The sequence below is a fragment of the Xenia sp. Carnegie-2017 genome, unplaced genomic scaffold, assembly GCF_021976095.1.
Source record: "Xenia sp. Carnegie-2017 unplaced genomic scaffold, XeniaSp_v1 HiC_scaffold_4, whole genome shotgun sequence".
NCBI classification, from domain to species: Eukaryota; Metazoa; Cnidaria; class Anthozoa; order Malacalcyonacea; family Xeniidae; genus Xenia; species Xenia sp. Carnegie-2017.
The window spans coordinates 1,800,939-1,818,833 of record NW_025813504.1 but is presented as its reverse complement, the minus strand read 5'-3'; the positions used below and the strand labels follow the sequence as shown (position 1 = coordinate 1,818,833).

General features: G+C 34.4%; 2 protein-coding genes and 1 long non-coding RNA gene across 3 annotated transcripts; 2 read left to right on the top strand and 1 right to left on the bottom strand.

Moving 5' to 3' along the window:
- Positions 1-2,753: 2,753 nt before the first annotated feature.
- Positions 2,754-4,012, top strand: LOC124455656. The gene is made up of 4 exons (XR_006951972.1): positions 2,754-2,888; positions 3,121-3,184; positions 3,260-3,291; positions 3,859-4,012. It is a non-coding gene; the product is annotated as an uncharacterized LOC124455656 (long non-coding RNA).
- Positions 4,013-4,172: 160 nt separating this feature from the next.
- LOC124455654 lies at positions 4,173-5,571 on the top strand. The gene is made up of 3 exons (XM_047006295.1): positions 4,173-4,676; positions 4,738-4,992; positions 5,115-5,571. Exons 1-3 carry the CDS (start codon positions 4,399-4,401, stop codon positions 5,230-5,232), a joined length of 651 nt encoding a protein of 216 aa, XP_046862251.1. The 5' UTR covers positions 4,173-4,398; the 3' UTR covers positions 5,233-5,571.
- Positions 5,572-7,346: 1,775 nt separating this feature from the next.
- On the bottom strand, positions 7,347-9,044 carry LOC124455655 (THAP domain-containing protein 1-like). Its single transcript, XM_047006296.1, has 3 exons — positions 8,477-9,044; positions 8,265-8,387; positions 7,347-8,176 (listed from the first exon to the last, which is right to left on the bottom strand). The coding sequence occupies exons 1-3, from the start codon at positions 8,828-8,830 to the stop codon at positions 8,162-8,164; spliced, it is 492 nt and encodes a 163-aa protein (XP_046862252.1). The 5' UTR covers positions 8,831-9,044; the 3' UTR covers positions 7,347-8,161.
- Between the last annotated feature and the right edge of the window lie 8,851 nt (positions 9,045-17,895).

Below are 17,895 nucleotides of genomic sequence, written 5' to 3'. Positions count from 1 at the left end.
AAGGTTAGCAACAGGCGAAGAGGCTGAAAGCCAAAAGTTGAACCGCTACTCTTTGGCTACAATATCAAGAGATGATTGACATTGTGCGTGGATTTATTAAAGCTGAACGAACTGGAAATTGGGAGATGCACCTCCAAGTCCTATCAAGAATGTTACCATACTTTGCTGCATCTGGCCACAACCTTTACACAGAAAGTTCTACCCTCTATTTACAATCTATGATGAATCTTAAAGATGAGTTTCCTGAAGTCTACAAGTCATTTTCAGATGGTTTCCATGTTTTCAGAAGGAGTGAACGTTACTGGGCTGGCCTGTCCACTGATTTAATTATAGAACAAGTTCTTATGAGAACTGTTAAAACCACAGGTGGCCTGAGCCGCGGAAGTGGAATGACCGAACGGCAACGTGTCGTGTGGGTATTGTCTACTCCAGCATGTGCCCAGCTTAGCTCAGCTATGCAAGACCTCATTGGCATCATTTGTGAACACAGCGAACAAAATAAAGATATGTCCCAAATTCGACAGAAAAGAGATATGGATGATACCATGCTCATACTTAAAACGCTTGCATCAGAAGGAAAGAATCCATTTATTCAAGAATCAGTTCTCAAGAATATAATGACAGGTGTAAACGCAGATGATTCCGTTGATGTTGATGAAGCTCGAAGTAAAGGAGAAAACATATTGTCAAAGATGGCTGGTACAAAAGTATGCGACTACACATTTACACGTAAAGATCAGGCCATTACTCTTGCTGCAGGCTCATCAGTAAAGATAAACGGAGTAAAAGTACATGTCGATCCACAGCTTCTGTTTCAGAGGTTAGTCTTTGCATGTAATACCGTTGATGATTTAGAAGAAGTATTTCAATACGAGCTTTGTAATTATCCAGCAGCCTTGTTCGATTTCCTGCTAACGTTGCGACAGCCTCAGAAATCTAATCTTGCAGACACATTGTGGGAAATGCTGTCACCTGATGCTAAGGCCGGCCCGGTCGGCGAAACCAAATTCGTCATTGATGGAGGAGCTCTTCTTCATCACGTACCATGGCCAAAGAAAGCAACCTTTCAAGAATTGTGCCAGAAGTACTGCCACTATGTAAAACAGAAATATGGGGCAGGAAGTTGTATTGTTTTTGACGGTTATGATAACCCATCTACTAAGAACATGGCGCAACAACGAAGATCATCCGGAAACGTTGGGGCAACAGTGTCATTCGAAGATGACATGAAGATAACAATGAAAAGAGATGTATTCCTGGCTAATATACACAATAAGAAACGACTTATAACTACTCTTCGAAATTATCTGGATTTGAATGGCTGTACTACACTCCAAGCCGATGACGACGCTGATCTTCTCATAGTAAAGTCAGTTGTTTCAAGTGCCATGAAATCTCCTACCATTCTTGTTGGAGATGATACAGATCTTCTTGTTTTAATGTGCTATTACGTCAAAGTGGATGAGGGATGTGGTCTTTATTTTCGTCCAGAACCAAAGAAAACAACTAAACGTAGAACGGAAAGAGTATGGAACATGAGAATAGTGAGATCAGAGCTGGGTGAATCTCTGTGTAAAAACATTTTGTTTCTTCATGCTATTGCTGGTTGTGACACGACATCCCGGCCCTTTGGCCTTGGAAAATCGGCACCTCTTAAGAAATTCACAGATTCAAACTATTTCCGTGAACAAGCATAAGCATTTGAAGTTTCAAACGTCAGCATGAACATGGTTATCCAGAGTGTTGAAAATGCCTTCGTCTGCATGTATGGAGGATAAAAAGGCGAGACTCTAGACAGTTTGCGCCACAGGAAGTACTACGAGAAGGTGTGCACTAAAGGCCGAATGGTAGAGCCCCAAAGTCTTCCCCCAGCATCTAGTGCAGCCAAGTATCATTCATTGAGAGTCTTTCTTCAAGTTCAGCAATGGCAGAGTCAAGACGAAGGATTGTTGATTGATGCATTTGGTTGGAAAATGAGTGGTTATGTTATCGTACCTAGAAAAACTGATCTTCCAGCAGCTCCTGAAAACTTGCTTAATATGATACAATGCAACTGTACCACAAATTGTTCAACTACAAGATGTACCTGTCGTAAAAATGGACTTCACTGCACAATGGCATGTGGTCAATGTAGAGGTACTGGTTGCACTAACAGTGGTGTTGATGTTGAAGATGATTAACAAAAGTATGAAATGACAGAAATGCCTTTGTAAATCAAAGTACACTATATAAACCATATGTAAATTTAGTGACACTCTTGTATTACTATGTAACCTAATGGATTCCTTTTTTTCGGTCGTTGAAGACTTAACATGATTTTTAATAGCCACGCTGCAGATTTATATAATCAAATATGATATTCGTTAGGTCAAAGCAGTGTTATTTTGTAATTCTTGTTTATAGCCTCGTTTTCATGTCATAATTTCACAGAAAACATTATTTTACGAAGTTGCCGGCCTCAGATCATGTGGGACTTTTAATATGTTGTTCTGTACATGAAAGGAAAGATATTTTTGAAGAGTGAGCTTTTGTGGGAATTAGTTCAAGGTTCAACCATAAATCTACTGGACTATTGAAATATACAGATCACCAAGAATTCCTATCTCACAACTTTTAACAGTTCTACGCACCATCCTTCAGCAAAATTTCACCAACCAAATAATAATGATGAGAGATTTAATGTGAATTGGCTGGATGACACTAATCGACAATCAATTTACGACCTTATGATTATTCATAATGGCCCTCGGCAACTAATAACAGATTACACCACAGATAACAAAACTCTGATTGACCACTTATACACCAACGTAAAGAAAGATGAGCTTCAAACAGGTACTCTCGAAACTTACTTCAGTGACCATAAGGAAATCTGGGCTTAAATTAAGGTAAGGAAATGGAAGAACCCATTACTGTAATGAGATGATTTTTAAGTATGACCATTGACGACTTTTAATAAAATGGTAAATGAAGACAACCGCCTCATTGACATAGTAGACAAATAGCGTACAAAATATTCATCATTCGACTTGCTTTTCATAAACAAAAAGGTAAGTAATTTACACTTTGTTCTTCCGTACAGTTTATTCATTGTCATGATTATTGTTTTATTTTTCTTAGATTGCTAGCAGCGTATTTTACAATTAACCCCATCAAACGAATCCTAGAACATCAAACAGCTCAGGTAATTGTTTCTGCTGTAAAGTAAATGGTTTAATAATCTTTTACTCACTCTATTTTGAACTTTTATTCACTATAGTCTTCAAAATGCTTGGGTCTGCTCTCAATAAGGTAAAAGTTGTATCATTATCATCATAAGTGAAACTTCGATTATGAAAATACCTCGTGACAAAGGAATGAAGTTCATTTAACAAAAAATTGCAGTGTGGAAATGCTTATAAATTACTGAATGATAGACTCCATTACGAAAATTGAACAAAATTTGATTATTAGTATGTTCTGTAAAGTGCCTAACAAACATCTTTAAATGGTTGTATAAAGATGAACTTAGCAACGTCAAGACAAACAAAGCAAACAAAACCAACAAAAATTGCAATCATAACAAAACAGAACTCCTTAGCCACTCTTTCATAAATTTGGAACGTCTTAAAAATTGATGCGATCGTTCATGGAAAAAATGCTGAACTGAAAGGTCTAGTCTTTAGTTAAAGAGCATTCCAAAGCTTCTTAAAACATCCACAATGGCAAAGAGCTATAGCATGGATTGGAAGATGCTCAACTCATTTTTATAGATTCAGATAATTGGTCTTATATCACACATGGTATCTTGTCACAAGCCGGTTGGCTATAGACAAATGTCAATACTTTATATTCATGTAGCTATTTGTTATTTTGTAGCAATGTTGTCGATGTGTGATTGTGACGGTTAACCTCAGCGAGGAATATATTTTGTAACTAACTATAAAGATGTTTGTGAAAACTTACTTGTTCATTTTGATGCCTTTAAAGTTTGACGTTGGGTACGATAAATATATGTATAACACCATTTAAACGTCTTCATAAATTTATTTCATTTCATCACTTGTGTCAGATATGTATTAATGTGTAAGGGCGTCCAATCAAGCTGCCAAAATGTACACTCTGCGTACCTTCTTTTTTAATGCCTGTATTAAAAGTTTAAAGTTTAAAGTTTTAAAGTTTAGACTGTGGAAAATATGATTTCGAAAAAAATTTCGTACAAAAAGAAAAAACAAAGTTTTTTCTGCGGTTTGAATTAGCTTGCTTTTGAGTAATTTCCGCGCCTCTGAGGGGACTTAAAACGAGAGGTTTGTGACGTCATTTAAGGAACGTTTGAATGCGCTGCATACAAAACAACACAGTGTGAAATAACAGTTCTTTATATATTGCTTTGAAATTAATATAAAAATTGTACGAAACATGTCGACATCCGATTCTGAGTCGAGTACAGCAACAACAGCGGAAAATATTGAATTGAACAGTCAGGAATTCGATTTAGAAGACGAAGATCCATCGTCATCAAATGCGCTCCGAAACACCGATGGCGATTTTGAGTACGGCCAAGCTGAAGCGTATGAAAACGAACCACTTGCTGATGATGACTGGTTAGAAAACTATAATAGAGAGACAGAAGAAGAAAGACGCAAAACAGAAGAGCTCGAACGCAGAATGCAAATTGAAGTTCCTCTTGATTCTTGGTAAGAAAAATTGGAAAATTTGTTTATTGTTGCCGAAGCTTTTGACAGATAACTTTCGTAGGTGCAAGTGTGGTAACTGCCGTGTTCCTCTCTTGGTTAATCCAAAAGAATGTAGATGTTGCCACGAAATTTCCAATTGCATGATTGAAATGCAAGATCATATGGTGGTATCTGAATTAGGAAGGCAGCCAAAATGCATCACAGAGCATCCAGGATTTGATGCCATTTGTCTCAATCGATGGGCATTAAATTTAGCTGCCAATCTTTACCAAAGACGAGATGGAGTTAGATATCGTAAAGGATTCTTGGAGCAAAGGTTTGTTAGAATTAATAGTTAAATGTCTTTGTCTGGGTTATCTATGAGTGCACACTTGCAAAATTTGTATTTCATGGACGCCTACCTGTTTTAATGGACCTTGTGTATTATGCCTTTTTCAGGTTTTTTCGAGTTGTTGCATATAGACAATTTACAAGAATGGTAATGGCATTCTTCGAGACAAAAGAATTCCACTTCCAGCTTGTGCTTACCATGTTATTTGAACAACTTTTAATTTAAAAAAAAATGAACACTTTGCAGAGTATGAAGAGGACCATTTGTAAAATAACATAAAATTATATATCATTTAGTTGTTGTGTGCATGAGCCCAGCTAGTAGGGATTCAGTGAAGTGTGGAATGATTTAAGCCACTTTTGATATATTGCATCTTTGATTCATACTTGTACTTGTTATACAAAAGATATAAAAATTACAATTCCTTTCTCTTTATTCTTTCCATGCAGTCAATTCACACTTCACTGAATCCCAACTAAGTGGGCTCATACCACCAGGTCCTAAAAAACTGGTTACTTTTGGTTTTTTGGACAGTTAATTATATTTTTATGGCCTTTCATCCAATTCTTGCACACAGTGCATCAAGGTGCTGCTCTCTCATTTTCCTGATTAGTGATCTTTTCTTGGACAGGTGATACTTCAGCTATATCAAACAATAAAGTGAGTCAGTTCCAAAAATAAGATTGAAATTAACTCAAAACAAGTAATGCCTTTTTGTAAAACCTGGCTTAGTTGGGGGGGGAATGTACAGCTGGCATGCTTTGTCTTCTTGCTTTTTTCGAGATAGCTTCACTTTTTGATTGCTTGTCCAACATAGAATTCATTGACAATGGAGTCATTCGTAAAAGATCACCTTTGGCTTTTTCCAATGTTTCCTCATCAATGAGTGCAGAGCACAACACTTGATATATATCTTGAACATACCCTGGAGGAGCAATGTGCAAATTATTCAAAATTTTATTTTATGGTAATCATTTCTTATTAAGGCTTTGATTATTATGGCATTTAACACATGATATCAGGCAGTAGGAGAAATATATTAAATAACCTTATCAAAATCCTGAGCAACTTTTACATTTCTTACAACAGCTTCACCATTTTAAATATTGGATAATGCACTTTAACCTGGGGAACTCCATTAACCTCTTGATTATCTCTGTCCAAATTGCTGTTGAAGTGAGTTACAGCAAGGATATGCCTTCATGAAATATAAAATTGCATTCAATTTCTTGAAAGAGTTTAAATTGGCACAAGGGAATAAAAACTGTAATGATACATAGGTGTTTCATCACACATGTTTCATAGAATACCTGTAGAACATCCCAGGAAAAGAATAGCTTATCATTTTGGGTGCAAACTGGTTAAGAACTGAGTGAAATCCCTCCAATGCACTTGTTTGAAACATTGGAGAAGCTTTCATGATTCCAGCAATCAACCTTGGTTTAGTTAAAGCTGCATACATCTTATTGTATGACATAGACTCTAAAGACAAGGCAATGAATAATGGATTATTATACACACAATATTTCTTTTTAATAGCAGCAAGAATTGTTTTCGATTTTTTACCTTCATTTAGCCATTTGCATGGTTTTATGTTTGAATCATGAGCACATTTGTCAAATAAAGGCTTTGAAAATCCACTGTGTTGGTTTTTGACATGACCAAGGAAAGACTTGAACTTAGCTACATTCACATTTCTGTTACCAGAGGGTGTTGATGTAACTACTGTGAAGGTACCACAGGACTCATCCTGACATTCATCCTGACATTCATCCTTACATTCACCACAGGATTCACCACAACATTCAAAATTAGCATAAAGTGTGAAGTTGACACCACATTCAATTTAGTACTATTAAATAACATCAGTTTCAGAAACAAAATAGAAAAAACCGTATTTTTTGCTACAAAAAAGCAAAAGATGCACACGTGTTTGGTGCCGTTGTAAAGACCAAGTTATTTAGACAAGGATTATACTATTTTTATTTTGGTCGAAAGTCTTGGAGCAAATCTACAGCCTTTTAAAGACTACTTCCGCTTTTGTCTCTTTACGTTAAATAATTGCGCGATGTTTACAATGCATAAATGTTGACATCTAAAAAGGCCTAATTTTCAAGAAATAAACACGCTGGAAAATACTTGTGTTTGGTAACATCCGAAAGTACGTTTTCTGAGGATTTCAAATATATCTTTACTTTTGAGGCTCAAATTCGTGGAGCGAATCTACAGCCTTGCAAAGTCGACTGTGAAGGTACCACAGGATTCAAGATAGTACTGTTTTTATACGGTAAACACGCTACAATTTACTTGTGTTTAGTATTGTATTTCCTCATAGCAAGATCTTTAATCTGATACCAAATACGAGTATATTGCAGCGTGTTAACTAGTCCAAAACCATAGATGTCAACATTTATGCATTGTAAACATCGCGCAATTATTTAACGTAAAGAGACAAAAGCGGAAGTAGTCTTTAAAAGGCTGTAGATTTGCTCCAAGACTTTCGACCAAAATAAAAATAGTATAATCCTTGTCTAAATAACTTGGTCTTTACAACGGCACCAAACACGTGTGCATCTTTTGCTTTTTTGTAGCAAAAAATACGGTTTTTTCTATTTTGTTTCTGAAACTGATGTTATTTAATAGTACTAAATTGAATGTGGTGTCAACTTCACACTTTATGCTAATTTTGAATGTTGTGGTGAATCCTGTGGTGAATGTAAGGATGAATGTCAGGATGATTGTCAGGATGAATCCTGTGGTACCTTCACAGTAGTGTTGATGTAACACTCCAGTACAAATGGTTGGAACGCGCAGCTACACAAGGTTGATTAAGTCCATATTTCCTAGTAATTAACTTCAATAATTTTCCAGGGGTGCATGCAAGCTTAGTTGGTAGTATTGTAGAAATTGAGGTTATTAAACATGGCTGATCCTATTACGTTGGCAAATCTTCTCTTGACCTAGAATAATACATGAAATAAAATTAACAGGCGTATTATCTTAAAAAACACTTACCCACTGCAAGCATATCCATATTAGAACTGCTTGCATAAGTTCCGCTACACTGAAGCTTATACTTTGCCCCAAGCCATAAGTTCCTGTAACGACGTTTCTCTTTCTCAAGTTTTAAACAATTTTGGCATTGTAATTCACATTACACGGCTACTTCCTAAATTAGAAACAACAGCAATACATATACAAAAACAATAATTTACGTTAATCTTTACAGCAGTGGCGTAATAATCATATAAGTTTACCTTCTCTAATACAGGCTCATCAAAAGTTGTTTCTTCTATTTGCTCTTGACGTTTGCTACTTGTACTGGGAATATTTTCTGATCCAACCTCTCTTATATAATCAGAAATCCACTTTCTTTTCATCTAAAATGGCATATATTTATGAAATATACTCTCACACAGATTCCAGGTAAAAGGTAGATATGCATATGCATAATTTTTAACGTACTCACCATTCTGCGATCTCTTGTTGTAAGTTCATCGTCATCTTTTCGAGGATAAATGCTCGGGTAAGCAACGATTCCGAATTCGTCTCGAATGAGTTGAGGTGTAAAATTACATTCTGATTCAAAAAACGAGCCGAATTGCCGAGAAAACGAATCTTTTGTGAAGTGTTCCGAGCAAACTGCGGAATTCTTTGTGGGGACCCACTTATCGCGAGTAGCTTTCACAAAGTTGACCCATCGCTTTCTCCTACGCTTAGCTTCGCTTCTTTCGTCGTTAAAAAATGGTATGCGATGAAGTGAAATGCCTTTCTCCGAACTGGCTACGTTAGAACAACCAAAAACTACACATCGATCTGGCATTTTTGTGTTTGTTTACATGCATAAACAGTGTAAGTTGTTTTGGTAGTCAGTCTGTGTTCCTTAAATGACGTCACAAGTAAGTCCCATGCCACGGATTAGAGCTCTCGACATTTTTTACAAAACGTTGAAATTCAGGTTTTATTCGCATCTTTGCCGAAAGATAACTCAAAAACGAAAAAAGTTATTCAAATTCTGTAAACGGCATTTGTATTATTTATCCAAAATATATTTGTGAATAAAAAATTGAAAATAGTTGAATGTGCACTTTAAGAATTCAGATTATGTTCTCAAATTCTCTTAAAGGACATTGGCAACGAAAATTTTTTTTTCATACATTTATCATAGATAGCTATGGAATACTTAATTTCGTGTTTTCGTGTCTCTTTTGAATTTTGCTGTTGAGAAAATTTGACATAAAGTTGAATCCTTATCCGCCATTTTGAAAAAAAAGCCTTATGCTAAATTATGCCGGAATACATTACTGACGTCATTGGCTGGTATCAACTGAATGCCACAATATAAAATAATTGTATTATAATAATATATAGCACATTTGTTCCCTGGAATTTTAAAACAAAAACAACAGTCGGCGGTTGTTAAGATTAACAAAAGTTGTGTAGTTTATCACGCTTATATACTTTTCCAATATTTAGTCGTTCTAAAACGTAGAAACGTTTATTTTAGCAGATCTTACAACTAGGCTTTCGCGATATACCAAGTGTAAGCCCAGACAACAACAAGCGCGTTTTATACACTGAACATTTCGTGCAATAGAAATATTTCATTTTCCCATAATACAAAGCTGTGACCAACAATGAGTTATACGTTTAATTTATTATTTGTATACGTAAGAGCCTTTGAAAGATTATGTAGTTTTATATAGGTAATAAGCTCTAAGCCACTATGTTTTGTTCTTGACTGTAGAGTTTCGTTCATCCGTAATTCATCCGCGTGCACAATGTACAAGTACACTTTTCGATTAACTTTATAACTTATGAATGAATACAAGTTTTGGGTGGATCACTCATGCATTTTGCTTTTGCGCAGTTCGTGACAATCCTTTGACAATGATATGGCATCGCGATTGCAGATCATAACAAAGAACATCAAAGAGCGTCTGTCTAAGACTAAATTTACGGTCTTTCGTGATAACATGCGTATTTAAAATGTGTATAAAGTCCGTTTGGTGACGCGAAGCTATCATAAACACAAGCAGGAAATGGTCTTCGATGTTTCTTTCCAAAATTTGAAAAATCCACCTAGAACATCTTTGATAGGCAACTAATCGATACAGTTTGTGTATTCTCTCCAGATCTTCATCAGACAGGGGCCAGTTTTCTTCAAGATGCCGACACACGTCTATCTTTAAAACACTTTCTGAGAGCATATTGTCCCTAAATTCTTGGTGTGTTGTCAAGCAATTTACTCCTTGAGTTTCTGTTTGGCCTAGCAAAGCCTCATACTCATGGTATTCAAGCGCTTGTTCGTGGCAACAAAAACACTCGATTGCCTTTTTTGACAAAGTACAATGTCCACACTTACACAAACTAAGAGTTTGAAGGCGCTAATCATTTGCTTTCTCAAATTCAGCATGTATTTCATCGTCCGACGAGGACAAGTCGCTCTGCTCACTCTCCTGTTCGGAACCGCTTTCTTCACCAGTTTCGGCCTTCACTTCAGGTTTATATTGATAGGACAGAATATCACCCGGTTGATTTTCGTGTATGTCATCCATTACAGCAAAAACAAACCCCGTAAAATGCGCTTTAAATATGTTGTAACGCACTACCGCTCGAGATAATTTTATCAAAATTTTATCCAAGATGGCGCAATTTATAAAACTTTTGCTGCAAATTTCTCAGCAACAAAATATTTTTGAGAAAAATTTTTTCTATTTTAGTTGTTAGACATCACAAAGGTTCATAAATATGCCATAAAAATTTTCATTGCCAATGTCCTTTAATCAACTTCATTGAAAGTTGAACTTGAGTGCAGATAGTGAAAGTTGAACTTCATTGAACTTGAGTGCAAATAAAAGCTTTTCATTTTAAATAAATACAGCTCATTTATAATTCGTTCTCACGCATATAGTAGTGTACTATATATTCTGTGTGTAATCAAGAAAAATCACCACCTTGCTGGAATGAATATGTATTACAAGAGCGTATTCGATTTTTAACGAGCTGCAAAATGACAAACTCCCCATTTATAAAAATTTTAATCCTTGATCAATGCGTAATGTGCGTTATCTCATGCCTTTTACAGAAATATGACGCTCTGAACAGTATACATAATATTATCTTAGAAGACAAACAAACATTGCCATGTCACAAATAATCTTATTACGCGTGAGTCAATTGATCGACTATAAACTCAAAATGGAGTGCATGCTACATATTGAAATACCTTAAATACCGAAAAATACAGATTATCGATTGTCAAACAAGTTTGTATAACTAGATGAGCTAATGCTAACATAACCTAACGTCACATAGCAAGTCAATGGACATTTTTCTCATTACAAAGTTATAATGAATCTGAGTTGAGTTGTAAGCTATTATACATTTTAATATACGCTGTATATATACTGATCCAGTCTATATTTTGTACAACACGTAGTGCTTTCATTAAAAAATGTACTTATTAGATCGGTAATAAATAATGCCTATACGAAAGAAACAGAATGAAACATTATTGAGTGCATCGAATTGTTTATCATGTTAATAATAATTCAGCCCATCATTCACTAGCAATGTACTTCGCGTATTTGTACTAAATCCCAGATTCAATCCGACATAATTTGCTGAGCATTGATTATTCTTTTACTCTGCTGCTGATAAATCTATGTCAATATACCTTGCATATATAACCATAGTAACGTTAATGTCTATTTCGAAATAAGCTAGTATGCAAATACTCCTAGCTAGATGTGTTCATTGAGTGCAAAAGCAATTAAATAATAAAGGATGTATAATACAGACAAGTAGCCTTCGCGATAATTCCATGGAAGGGGAGGAGGGTAGTATTCATTACGTAAACGTTAAACAAGTACGTTTTTGCTAAAAGCTAATTTAAGCAATATCAAAGTTAATGGTTTGAGACCAGGAGTATCGTTACATGTTTGTTAATGAAGATCGTCCAGGTTGGTATAGTCCTGAGAAGAACTGTTTTTGTTGTTGTTGACTGACGTTTTGACAACCTTAGCGGAAGTCATTTTGGAGTCAAATGAGGAGTAAACGTCAGCAATATTCTTGGTATAAAAAATCTCATTTCATCTACGTACATTTCGTTCTTCTGTGTGTGAGCTGAGTTGCTAGCAGAATAAAAGTTGTTTCGTTTAAAAGGAATTTTTTCACACTATCTAGTAATGTTGTTTCGAATTCAATTATATTTTAAAAATTGTCAAATAAATAAGTGAATTTTTCGTCCTTCCGCCCCACAAGTACCAAGCTGGCTGGTATAATTCCTATTTTGCGTATTAGTGATACATTCAGCTATAACATCCTGTTGCCCGGTGCAGTTGTAAGAGCAAAATTTGAGGTTTTTGTTATTTGTCATTGTTTTAATGACATCGTGGAGAAGTAGAAGACAGTTTAAACCAGATTGAAAATGAAGACCATATTATTGGTAGGAAAATTCATTTCATCCAATTCAAATTCATTTAAAGGAACTTTCATACACTATCAAGTAATGTGTGCTATCTTAATTATGTCTTACAAAAAAATACAAAGCTCTCCAGCTGGTCCAGCAAGATATTGCCAAGTCACAGTCACAAATAATGTCATTACGTAGGAGTCAATTTTAACTTTTTTGGTTCTTGTCGCGACAAAAGTCATCAGTGCATGTTACCATTCATTACATTATAATACTTACGGTAAAATACAGGTTTCTTTGAGATTAAAAATTTATAGAACTATATGAACTAATTCAAAATGAACTTAAATACAAAGGCAGTCACTAAAACAACGGCTCAGAATTTATTAAGTTGTACTGGATGGTGATGATCGACAGTAATAATGCATTAAATTTGATTCAACTCATACCAACATGTCTAATTGATGCAAAGCTATAACAACTAAACTAAAGCAGAACGTGGAACCACTGGTTCGAAAAAATACTATCATTTTTTTCTTGTTAAGCCTATATTTATAACGTTTAAGCATTTTTACTAGTCTCAACGTTAGTCAATTTAGCTATTTTTACCAGCGAGTACTTTTTGGATGCCGGCAAAAGTTAAGAATTCGAATTATCTTCTCAAATTCTCTAAATCAACATCATTGAAAGTTTGAACTTGAGTACAAGTTCTTGCCAAAAGCTTTTCTTGGAAATAAAACACAGTTCAATTATATTTTGTTCTCACGCATAGTATTACACGGTGTGTAAACAGGAAAAAACATCCACCTTGTTGAAATGAATATGAATTACAAGAGTGATCTTTTTCAATCAGCTACAAAATGACAGAGAACTCATTTAAAAGGACTTTAATCCGTGATAAATGCGAAATGTGTGTAACGCTCTCAACATACATAATATTATCTATGAAGACAAACAAATACTGCCAAGTCACAGACAATCTTATTACGCCGGAGTTAATTGATCGTCACGACTAAACTCAACTTGGAGTGCATGCTACCATTGTACATATTAAAATACCTGAAAAACCAAAAAATACGCTTTTTCGAGTGTTAGACAAGTTTGTATGAATAGATGAGGTAATGATAAGCGTCAAATAACAAGTCCTTGGACATTTTTCTTCTATTACAAAGTTATGATCAATCTGAGTTGAGTTGTAAGCTATTGTATATTTTAACTGGCGCTTGATACTGATCCAGTCAGTACATTGAACAACACGTAATGCTTTCAATAAAAATGTACTTATTAGATCGCTAATAAATAATACGTATACAAAAGAAACAGAATGAAACATTGTTGAGTGCATCGAATTGTTTATTATGATAACAATATTTCAGCCCAACATTCACTACCAATGTGCTTCACATATTTGAACTTAATCCAAGAATTCAAGCCAATAAAATTTAACGAGCATTGAGTACTCTTTAATCTGTTGCCGATAAAATCTCTTTTAATATACTGTCCACATATTATGTATAAATATAGTAACGTTAATGTCTAGTTTAAAATAAGCCAACATGCAAATATTGCTACCTGTGTTCATTTAGTGCAAAAGCAATTAAATAATAAAGGATATATAATACCGACACGTAGCCTTCTCGATAATTGGGAGAGGGGAAGGGGGGTAATATTCATTACGTACATGATATGCCATATTAATTTTCTTTCGAATTCAATTTTATTTTAAAAATAGTTAGACAATTAAGTGAATTTTTCGTCCTTCCGCTCCACAAGTACCAAGCTGGCTGGTATAATTCCTATTTTGCGTATTAGTGATACATTCAGCTATAACATCCTGTTGCCCGGTGCAGTTGTAAGAACAAAATTTGTTATTTGTCAATTTTTTTAATGACATCGTGGAGAAGTAGAAGACAGTTTAAAACAGATTAAAAATGAAAACTATAATATTGGTAGAAAAATTCATTTCATCTACGTAGATTTTGTTCCTCCACGTCGGAGCTGAGTTGTTGGCAGAATGGAATTTGCTTTATTTAAAAGGAACTTTCATACACTATCAAGTAATGTGTGCCATCTTAATTATGTCTTACAAAAAAATACAAAGCTCTTCTGGTGGTCCAGGAAGATATTGCCAAGTCACAGTCACAAATAATGTCATTACGTAGGAGTTAATTTTAACTTTTTTGGTTCTTGTCGCGACAAAAGTCATCAGTGCATGTTACCATTCATTACATTATAATACTTACGGTAAATTACAGATTTCTTTGAGGTAAAAAATTTATAGAACTATATGAGCAAATGCAAACTGTACTTAAATACAAAGGCAGTCACTAAAAGAACCGCTCAGAATTTATCAAGTTATACTGGATGGTAAAATATGTAATGATATTTTTTTGACTGTGACATGGCAATATCTTGATGGACTTGCTGGAGAACTTCGTGTTATTTTGTAAGACAAAAGATAGCACACATTAGTGTGTGAAAATTCCTTTTCTATGAAGCACTTTCTTCCAGCAAGATACTGCTCCAGTCAATAATTGCACTGCACGTAATGCATTTCTTTAAATAAAGTACTAATAAAAGCGTTTGGCTTTAATTAAGTAAATAATACGTATTTGAAAAGAACAAAAAATTTGAACATCATTGGTTTCACGACATTCAGAAAATTAATTGTTTAGCATAATAACAATACTTCAGTTCGTCATAATGTGTTTGGCATATTTGAATCATATTCCGGCCAGACTATATGCCAATAAATTTGCTGGGCTTTAAGCTTTCTCTCTGACAAAACCTATGGACAAAACCTATTTTAACTTACCATTTATATAGTGACTTTGCTATGTAATTTTAAATACGCTGTATGGAAATATTTTTAGCTGTGTTCATTGAGTGCAAAAGCAATTAAATAATAAAGGATATATGTATAATACTTATTTTGACCAGAATTGGCCAAGTAAGCCAACATCCTGCTGCATGTTCAACTGTAACAACAAAATTTGAGGTCGTTGATCGTTGTTAAAGTTTTTCAACGATAACGAGAAGAAGTATAAGACAGCTTCAAAGTAGATTTAAAATAAAAACAAATAATAAGCATTCCTAAATAAAAACTAGAAGTTAAAGCTAGTGGGAGTTTCATTGAATTTCATTCTCACCGTGCCGTGAAATCAAAAATATACGTACGGGCTATAGCTAAATGCCATGATCGATACTATATAATATTTTGAAGCTACGTTTTCGTTAGAAGAGCTCATAAAGGAGTAAATTTTCATCTATTTACAAGTGAAAGTTTTTACTTTCTGCAGGAATGCCTAGATGGAAAAACCAGAATTGACGTTCATTGTGATATCATCAGGTTGCATTATTAGTTGCCACGTTGAACAAATTTTGATTAACAAAGAACAAAGAATGTGGCGTCCTACATTGCACGAACTTCGTCAACAATGACATGCACGTGATATCCTGTTTTTAAAATTGTTTTAATGACATCGTGGAGAAGTAGAAGACAGTTTAAACCAGATTGAAAATGAAGACCATATTATTGGTAGGAAAATTCATTTCATCCAATTCAAATTCATTTAAAAGGAACTTTCATACACTATCAAGTAATGTGTGCTATCTTAATTATGTCTTACAAAAAAATACAAAGCTCTCCAGCTGGTCCAGCAAGATATTGCCAAGTCACAGTCACAAATAATGTCATTACGTAGGAGTCAATTTTAACTTTTTTGGTTCTTGTCGCGACAAAAGTCATCAGTGCATGTTACCATTCATTACATTATAATACTTACGGTAAAATACAGGTTTCTTTGAGATTAAAAATTTATAGAACTATATGAACTAATGCAAAATGAACTTAAATACAAAGGCAGTCACTAAAAGAACGGCTCAGAATTTATTAATTTATACTGGATGGTGATGATCGACAGTAATAATGCATTAAATTTGATTCAACTCATACCAACATGTCTAATTGATGCAAAGCTATAACAACTAAACTAAAGCAGAACGTGGAACCACTGGTTCGAAAAAATACTATCATTTTTTTCTTGTTAAGCCTATATTTATAACGTTTAAGCATTTTTACTGGTCTCAACGTTAGTCAATTTAGCTATTTTTACCAGCGAGTACTTTTTGGATGCCGGCAAAAGTTAAGAATTCGAATTATCTTCTCAAATTCTCTAAATCAACATCATTGAAAGTTTGAACTTGAGTACAAGTTCTTGCCAAAAGCTTTTCTTGGAAATAAAACACAGTTCAATTATATTTTGTTCTCACGCATAGTATTACACGGTGTGTAAACAGGAAAAAACATCCACCTTGTTGAAATGAATATGAATTACAAGAGTGATCTTTTTCAATCAGCTACAAAATGACAGAGAACTCATTTAAAAGGACTTTAATCCGTGATAAATTCGAAATGTGTGTAACGCTCTCAACATACATAATATTATCTATGAAGACAAACAAATACTGCCAAGTCACAGACAATCTTATTACGCCGGAGTTAATTGATCGTCACGACTAAACTCAACTTGGAGTGCATGCTACCATTGTACATATTAAAATACCTGAAAACCAAAAATACGCTTTTCGAGTGTTAGACAAGTTTGTATGAATAGATGAGGTAATGATAAGCGTCAAATAACAAGTCCTTGGACATTTTCTTCTATTACAAAGTTATGATCAATCTGAGTTGAGTTGTAAGCTATTGTATATTTTAACTGGCGCTTGATACTGATCCAGTCAGTACATTGAACAACACGTAATGCTTTCAATAAAATGTACTTATTAGATCGCTAATAAATAATACGTATATACAAAGAAACAGAATGAAACATTGTTGAGTGCATCGAATTGTTTATTATGATAACAATATTTCAGCCCAACATTCACTACCAATGTGCTTCACATATTTGAACTTAATCCAAGAATTCAAGCCAATAAAATTTAACGAGCATTGAGTACTCTTTAATCTGTTGCCGATAAAATCTCTTTTAATATACTGTCCACATATTATGTATAAATATAGTAACGTTAATGTCTAGTTTAAAATAAGCCAACATGCAAATATTGCTACCTGTGTTCATTTAGTGCAAAAGCAATTAAATAATAAAGGATATATAATGCCGACACGTAGCCTTCCCGATAATTGGGAGAGGGGGAGGGGAGTAATATTCATTACGTACATGATATGCCATATTAATTTTCATTCGAATTCAATTATATTTTAAAAATAGTTAGACAATTAAGTGAATTTTTCGTCCTTCCACCCCACAGGTACCAAGCTGGCTGGTATAATTCCTATTTTGCGTATTAGTGATACATTCAGCTATAACATCCTGTTGCCCGGTGCAGTTGTAAGAACAAAATTTGTTATTTGTCAATTTTTTTAATGACATCGTGGAGAAGTAGAAGACAGTTTAAAACAGATTAAAAATGAAAACTATAATATTGGTAGAAAAATTCATTTCATC

Coding starts and splice junctions, on each gene's coding strand:
- LOC124455654 (XM_047006295.1), top strand. CDS start 4,399: ATGTCGACATCCGATTCTGAGTCGAGTACAGCAACAACAGCGGAAAAT. Junction 4,677..4,737: donor GAAGTTCCTCTTGATTCTTG/GTAAGAAAAATT, acceptor TAACTTTCGTAG/GTGCAAGTGTGGTAACTGCC. Junction 4,993..5,114: donor AAAGGATTCTTGGAGCAAAG/GTTTGTTAGAAT, acceptor TGCCTTTTTCAG/GTTTTTTCGAGTTGTTGCAT.
- LOC124455655 (XM_047006296.1), bottom strand. CDS start 8,830: ATGCCAGATCGATGTGTAGTTTTTGGTTGTTCTAACGTAGCCAGTTCG. Junction 8,388..8,476: donor CAACAAGAGATCGCAGAATG/GTGAGTACGTTA, acceptor ATGCCATTTTAG/ATGAAAAGAAAGTGGATTTC.